General features: G+C 33.8%; 1 protein-coding gene across 2 annotated transcripts; it reads right to left on the bottom strand.

Annotated features, from left to right (window-relative positions):
- On the bottom strand, window positions 4,867-7,983 carry LOC107638736 (DNA-directed RNA polymerases IV and V subunit 4). Of its 2 annotated transcripts, none has more exons than XM_016342098.2 (11): window positions 7,902-7,983; window positions 7,645-7,707; window positions 6,912-6,983; window positions 6,681-6,734; window positions 6,439-6,528; window positions 6,164-6,275; window positions 5,968-6,045; window positions 5,782-5,815; window positions 5,638-5,706; window positions 5,224-5,316; window positions 4,867-5,104 (listed from the first exon to the last, which is right to left on the bottom strand). In XM_016342098.2, exons 2-10 carry the CDS (start codon window positions 7,685-7,687, stop codon window positions 5,248-5,250), a joined length of 621 nt encoding a protein of 206 aa, XP_016197584.1. In that variant the 5' UTR covers window positions 7,688-7,707; window positions 7,902-7,983; the 3' UTR covers window positions 4,867-5,104; window positions 5,224-5,247. The 2 variants fall into 2 exon arrangements, with proteins under 2 accessions (XP_016197584.1, XP_016197585.1); XM_016342099.2 differs by having other exon boundaries at window positions 4,883-5,107.

Raw genomic sequence — 8,292 nt, forward strand, 5'->3', positions numbered from 1 at the left:
TCTCTTCTCTCTCGTCTTTTTTTTTTTTTTTTGTCATTTTCAAAAAGCGAAAAAAGGAGTATCCTATTTAGCGGTTCACATTACCCAGCCTAGCTCGAAGTAGGCTGGACACGGATCGGATCGGATATAGTTTAAAATTTTATCCGATTCGCACTGCACTTATCGGATCGGATTGGATACGATATTCGCAATTTTTTAGATCGGATCGGATCGGATATCGGATATATCCGCATAATTAAAAAAATTGTTTTCAAATTTTATTTGGCTATTTTTACAAAAAAAAATTCATTTTTCACCTGTTTAAGCATATTTAATTCTAAAATATTATCAATAAAAGTTCTCTTGAATAACAAAAGAAAAAATAATAACACAAGATTTAAGTTTAATTATTCTAAGTCAAAGTACAACATAAAAAATAAAAAACAAGATATCATAAAATTCATAAAATAACACACTAAAATTCATATCACATTAGGGTTTATTTTTTTAAACTATGCTATTTATATGTGATGTGCAGATATACGGATTTGCAGATCGAATCCGCGGATATTACTGCCAAATCCGCAATCCGATCCTACCATAGTGCGGATCCGATCCGATCCAATCCGATCCGATAGCTCTGCGGATCGGATAATATCCGCAAAATTCGGATCGGATGCGGATAATTACCGCGGATATGCGGATATTATCCGATCCATGTGCAGCCCTAGCTCGAAGACCCGAACTAGAATACTTCGAGACTAATTTGATGTGTAAATATTGCTCTTCTTGGGAAGCTAGTTTGGACTTTTTTCCAGCAGCCAAACAAGCTATGGGTCCAATTGTTGGATGCCAAATATCGATCATCTCTATATGACTGTTTTAGTTATCCTAAGAACAAGGACTCTCCCATTTGGAGGTGTCTTTGCAAGGCTTGGGAAGTGTTGAAGGATGGTTTTGCTTGGTGTATTGGAGATTTGAACCAGAATTTTTGGTTTTCTAGTTGGAGGAGAGAAGAACGGTTATCTAATGAGATGGATTATGTTCACATTTCTGATTCGAATCTCCGGATACAAGATATTTGGTCGGTTGGTAGGTGGCATTTGGATACTCTTTATTCTCCTTTATCTCAAAATTTGAAAGATAATATTCTCTCTTACAATCCAGATGAACAAGCAGGTCCGGAAGTGGGTTGGTATTGGAGTGGGTCTGCTGCCAAAGTCTATGACTCACGCAATGGTTACTTGTGCTTGTGTAAGCAGCTGTTTGGTTGGGAGGAGCGGAAGAATTGGCTTTGGCTTTGGCGTCAGCTTGTTCCGGAAAAGCATAAGTTTTTGGCTTGGTTGTGTCTTAAGGAGGTTCTTCCTACTGCAAGTTTTCGCTTTAGAAGAGGGATGTCGTCATCGGATAGGTGTCCAAGATGTCTTTCTAGCCAGGAATCGGTTTTACATTGTATTCAGGATTGTCCAAAAACTCAGCTTGTCTGGCATAGGTTGGATATTTCTTGTCATCCTTTGGATTTGAAGAACTGGTTCTTGTATCATAGCAGAGAGCATCCGTTCAAGTTCTTTTCGGGACTTTGGTGGATATGGCGAGTAAGGAATAATGACATCTTTAATCCCATGAAACTTGGCCTCCGGAAAAAGTGATTTGTCTGGCATTAACATCAGAAAAGGAGCTTAGGAATATTTTTGAATTACAACGTATGTCCCTTCCCTCTACTCTAAATGGTTTTTGGAATCCCCCATCTATTGGTACTTTTAAGATTAATTGTGATGCTAGTTATTTTGGTTCGGGTGATAGTGTTGGTTTTGCTTGTGTTATTAGAGATTGTAATGGGAGCTGACAAAGAGGGTGTTTGGGAATGATTGAGAGTAATAGTATTCTTCAAGGAGAATTGTTTGCTATTTAGAGAGGATATCTCTTAGCTTGGGATGTGGGTCAACGAGATGTTATTTGTGAGACGGATTGTGTGGAAGCATTTAATCTTGTTACTCAAGATGGTTTTGGGTTTATTGATCCACTGGTGCTCAAAATAAGAGATATCTTGCATTGGAATTGGCGGGTTGACTTTCGTTTGATTATGAGAGATGCAAACACGGTGGCAGATACTATGGCAAAGATGGCGATGAAGTTACAACTTTCGCATGTGGAGCTTCTTTCACCTTGGGAGGAGTTTAAGAGTAGTCTTAAACGGGACTGTCCCTCTATTTAGGCAGTTCCTTGTTTTGTTTGTTTTGTTTTTCTTTGTTTAATTTATTTCAGTCACAAAAAAAAAATGCATTCATTTTGGAGGAAAAATGGGTTCACGAGAAAGTGACACCTCACTTTCTTTCGTTTGGAGAAAACCCAGTAGATTTTAGGATTTTGATTCCCAATTAAAGCCGTTTTTGTAACACTTTTCTCTCATCAAATGTGTTGCGATTCAACCTTATCAAGAATACAGAAGGCTTTAGTTGAATAAAAATAAAAAATTAAACTCTTTTAATTATAATCACAAATTCAAGTACACTCTTACATTCTCATTTTTTTTTTAATAATTTAACATGAACGATCTTAAAATTAAAAAAACCAAAAATTTTCAATTCGACGACCATCGGATAGATAAAATGGTATCTACATATAAATGATGAGTTAAATATTTCTATTTGTTATCTAATCATTTCACTAGAAGAATATGACTAATGATAAAGACGTAAACAGTTAACTTTAATAATTTGGATATCAACTATTCAGTAATAAATATAATTTTTTTTTATAAATAAGTGCATCATAATTTTTTGACCTAAAATTTATCAAGACCCGGTTTTTACCCGATATAGATCTGGTTTTGGTGTGGCCCAAAAGTAGTGTTATTTTACCGGGTCTAGGATCGAGTAAAGGTCTCAAAAATAGACCCAGTCATTATTTAAAACCAGATTGAGGTTAAGGCACTATGCTATTTATATGCTCCATGAGCATCCCTAATTTTATTTATTCCCTAAAAAATAGACCCTTTTTTAAATTTATTTTTAAAAGATTTTATTAATTAATTTTTTAAAGATTATAATTTAATTACATTTATAAATTGCTAGTATGTAAGACATCTAATATTTTTAATTAAATACTGACCAAATTTATTAATTTAATCCATCCCAACAAAATTTATAGATTAAATTAATATATTTTTATAAATATATTTGATCAACATTTAATTAGACATGTTATGTATTATGTATATTATTTGAGCGAAAGAGTAATAAAAAAATAAACTCACAAACATGATTAATTTGTAATTCTTAAAACTCAATTTAAAATATTATAATTTAATTAATAGAAAGTGATATTTTATTAAGTTTAACAATTTAAAATAAAATTACACATCATTTTTATTGTTTTATTACTATACTTTATCTTGAAATATCAAAACTAGTGTTCTCAACTTCTCATTGCATTTTTATATGCAAGAAGAATATGATCTCTATTAAAAAGAAATTATAACATTGAGTAACTTTTAAAGTGTCCAAAATACAAATTAAGAAAAACAGTTAAGAATAATATTAGTGTAAAACGTTTTACATAGTCATTCAATTGCATCTATTATTTTAAATAATTAATAGTTATTTCTGCTAATATGATATCATGTAATTAAAGGCTTTTTTACCTAAATGCGCATGTAAAATGCTTTAATTCCCAAAATGCGTATGGTTTGAAATTTTTCTAAAAATATGCACTTCCATTTCTTGGTCGACGTCTGCGAAATGGAATTCAACTCCATTTCATTCTAGGTGCCCACAAAATGGGCAAACCCTATCAGGTTTAGCTCCCACGAAATGGGTTGCCCAATTCCTTGGTGGCAGCAGCGAATTGAGAGGAACAACTCATGGGCGCCAGGTGCGAAATGGGGGCACTGCGGAGGTGAGTTGCCCAATTCCACTTAGCTCTCTCACTGCTCCCCTAGTTTCAGTACTAAAGTTACGTCAGTTGTGGATTTGCCCCTCCTTTTATTTATTAGCAAAACTTTGACTAATCTAGCTTCGTGTGTGTTTGGATTTCAGTTTGCAAACGTGAATTTACATAAAATTGATTTTACAAAATTGATTTTGATAAAAAATAAGTTTGAGATAACGTGATTTATGTTTGACAATATTAGTATCAAAATTGATTATAGCAAAATAAATGTTGTTTGGATTATACTACTCAAAATCACTTTTAGATGAAAAATAAAAATTATAAAAGCAAATATATATATATATATGTCAAACAAAAAGGAAAAAAAAAGGATTGAAATAGAGCATATAACAAGTGGAAAAAGAGAATAGATAAGCATTGAGAAAAACTGAAAATTGATGCACCGAAACAAATTTGAAAAATAGAATAAGTTTGTTATCAATGGAGTGTCCAACTCACTTCCGCAAAACAAATTTGAAAAATAGAATAAGTTTGTTATCAATGGAGTGTCCAACTCACTTCCGCAGTGCCCCCATTTCGCGCCCCCATTTCGCGCCTGGCGCCCCCTGAGTTTGTTCCTCCCAATTTGCTGCTGCCACCAAAGAAATGGATAACCCATTTCATGGGAGCTAAACCTGATATGGTTTGCCCATTTCGTGGGCACCTAGAGTGAAATGGAGTTGAATTCCTTTTCGCAGACGCCGGCCAAGAAATAGAAGTACGTATTTTCAGAAAAATTTCAAACCATGCACATTTTGAGAATTAAAATATTTTACATGCGCATTTAAGTAAAAAAGCCTGTAATTAAATGTGTAAAATTATTTAACACTTGCCAGAACATCAAAATTAAATTTCATAAAGTCGGTTGATTTTGTAACCATTTTGTTTTTCGATTTTCCTGTTAACTTTCTGCAATAACAATATTCCTTTATAAAGTTTTGAAATAAATATAAAATATTTAAGCTTAAATAAGTTTTGATTTTTGTAAAATTCATAATTTGCTAACATAATATTGATGCCTCTTAGTGTAACCAAGTTTTCCTTTGTTACCATATACAAGACAAGATCCATGGTCTAGGGCATTCAAACATGGATTAAGTTTCAAATTACATTGTCTCAGTTAGTACACTCAAAAAGTAATAGGTACAATGCTTCATTTGAGAAGGATTACTTCTCAGTTCTCTTTAGTGGCAACCTGCTTTCACAATAATAAAAGGGGAAAAAAAGGAAGCCCCATCAATAATAAAAGCAGAAACACAGAAAAATACTGAGACAAAAGCATGAACAATGAAAGGGGAAAAAAAAAAGGCTCACCAGCTAGCCTTTTTCATTATGGCCTTAAAACTGTTTAAGCTTAGAAAGCTGATGCAATGAATCTTGAAGAACTTGGCTAGTGCTTCCCTTATCCTGAAGAAACACATAAATATTATATGATGTCATCATCCTATTGGATATAATAGTCATAAAACTAGTTGGTGAATTCTATAATAGACATACTTTTATCTTCTATGGAAACAATAGGGAGGTGCTCATATTCAAATCAAAATGAAAACCACCATGTGTGAAAGATTGTTGAACATATAATAAAATTTGCAATTGAATTACTTATCCAAGACAGATCTCACTTGCTTATTGAATATATAATCATCAATTGATAAATGAGTTTGTCATATACTTAAGACGACTACTTTCAGCACCAAAGGCATTAGTAATAATGAGATGTCATACCTTTACCGATGGGACAAGCGCAAAAACTTCATCAACAGTTTCTGGGCACATATTAGCAATCATGCATATCTGCAGTGAATGAAAACTTTAAAAAGATGTTAAATAATACATAAGGGCAAAAGGAAGCTAGAATGAGATTGATACCTCATTATCAGAGAAGCCCTGACCCTTAAGTGGCCTAATGTTTGAGTCAAGAGAAGAACAAAATGTAGATAGAGAGAGAACAGTCATATAAAGCAAAGCATTAGTGCTTCTTATCCCTGTAAACAGACCCGAAAACAAGTATGCACAGATGTATAAACAAGTAGCATCTTCAAAGATAAAGGATACTGAAGTACACGTCTAACCGACTCAGAATCTGAGTACTTGCTATTACTACTGGCATAATGCAGCCCCTTGTCAAATGATCTACATAGAAAGAAGAAGAAATTCAGATCACTCGAAACAGATCTTCGTCCTAAATCATGAACTATAAATAACCGATGTATTCTTGTCAATAAAAAATAAGTGTTCTTGGTGTCCTCACATAGGGATTTTGATGGTTGAATCTCTAGATAACATGACCATCTGCTCTTGAATGCCATGCAAGATATCAGCAGCCTCACAGTCCATTAGGCATTTGATATTTTCTGGAAGTTCTGCATAAGCCAACCAAATAGGAGTAGTATTGTAGATATTAGTTAAAGCAGAGTTTATGTAATGCAGATTTGATTAGTTCAGTGACTAAATGGATAGATCATAAATGAGAGTCAAGATGCAGGTATAAATCATAAAGAAGATATAACCAAGTCAAGCACCAACTTTGATCAATTCCAGGGTCTGATGGGCTTTTTGAAGCATTAGCCTTTCCATTTGCAACCTTGTCTCCCTTTCCTCCTTTGTTAAATTCACCTTGGAAATGAAAAACAATCAGGGAAAAAGAAACTGACTGAGGAGACACAAAAAGAACGAGCAATCTATTTAAATATTGTAATCAAAATGTGCCAGAATGTGAAGTCCTGAAAGGATGGAGGCAGCAATAACTTCAGCAATTGCACTCCTACCTTTTCCGCCAGATGCTGGCGAACCAGTACTAGTTATTCCGGATTCAAATGGGCCTAAAATATACCAAAAAAAGGGGAAAAAATCAGTAAGATCATAGAAGAACTAATTGTAAACAAGTCGACTCTTCTTCAGTTCAGGCACCGGCTGCATCACAGAGGTTTTAGCACAGTGTAGTCACCACAGAGAAGTAGCAAGACATTAGAATATGGTTCTAACTTCTAAGTTCTAACCTTCTTTAGAAAACTGAACCCTCCTTCCTTTTGATGATTTTGTTGCACTGTCATCTTTCCCTTTTAGGGATCCTGCCAAGAGAAAAAGGATACTCAAGTGCTTATATTACAACATATTGGCATTTCATCATCAACTAAAGACAAGATTAATACACAAATGCGAAGTATCAACACATGATCTCGTATCAGTAATAAAAACAAATACAATACCAAAAACACTTCAAACATAGTCAAAATATGTTTCGTGAACTGATATCTGGTTCTGGTTTGCTCACAAAGCAACAGAATAGAAAATGGAGAATTGCATGTAGTGAAGGAGTAAACTCAAGTACAGTACATTTGGAAACAATTTAAAAGGCGGGAGCAAACAGCAACTCCAACCTCCATTTTTCTTCCCTCCAAATCGAAACGGTTGATATAAACTTCTCTTTCATTCTATCACCAGACATATTAATTATTAAGCATCCAAACAAGAGGAATACATGTTCATGCATGTTCAAGTCCTTTACCTTTCCATTCCATTTGTTTTGAAGCCATTTGCTTTCATAATTTATTTACACTCTCAAGCATAGTCATCAGTGGGAGAATCAATCCTCATAGGTTAAACTCAATCCCAATTTCCCAACGAAAAATTTAACTCCAAAAGTAAATAAATGAAAATACAAAGACTCAACAAAAAAAGAACCTAACATTAATTTGCAGAAAGAAAAAGGGAAAGTGAAACAACACTTACCCTTGCTTAACAGCGATGAACCCTTTCCTCCTTTCTCCGACATAACCGAACGTTCAGCTTAACCTAACGAAATAAGAGCAATGCAGGTAAAACAAAGAACGCAGTGGTGTAATTGGAGGGTTCACAGTATCAGAGTTGACATGATCAAAATTCAGCAACAGAAAATGACATAAAAATAAAGGATTTTTATTTGAAAAGCGTTTATTTGAGGAAGAACAGAAAAATGGGTCAGTGTTAAGCTTCATTCAATCACTTACCGCAGAGAAAGCGTGGAAGGTGCCTCCGGAGAACGAAGAGAAAAATTCCCGAACTCAACAAAAGAGGTCCTTTTATTTTTTATTTTTTATTTTTTATTTTTTGGACAGTGCCAGGCCCACAAAGGGCCCAAAGCACAAAAGAGGTCTTTTTATTCAACTCTTGAATGAAGCGTACTTTTGGTATTTAGATCTTCGGCTCCTTAATTTTATTTATTAGTGGTTTGGGCTATTTTAGTCATTAAATAAAGTTTGAAATTGGTTAGGCCCAATTTATGTATTAATTTTTTTTTTAAGAACGTGTTCCTACTTAGTGCCCAGACCAAACATTAAAATTTAATAATTATTAAATTAATTTGAAAAAATAATTAATTTGAAAAATCTTACATGCATT

Source organism: Arachis ipaensis, chromosome B04 (genome assembly GCF_000816755.2).
Source record: "Arachis ipaensis cultivar K30076 chromosome B04, Araip1.1, whole genome shotgun sequence".
In the NCBI taxonomy this organism is placed as follows: Eukaryota; Viridiplantae; Streptophyta; class Magnoliopsida; order Fabales; family Fabaceae; genus Arachis; species Arachis ipaensis.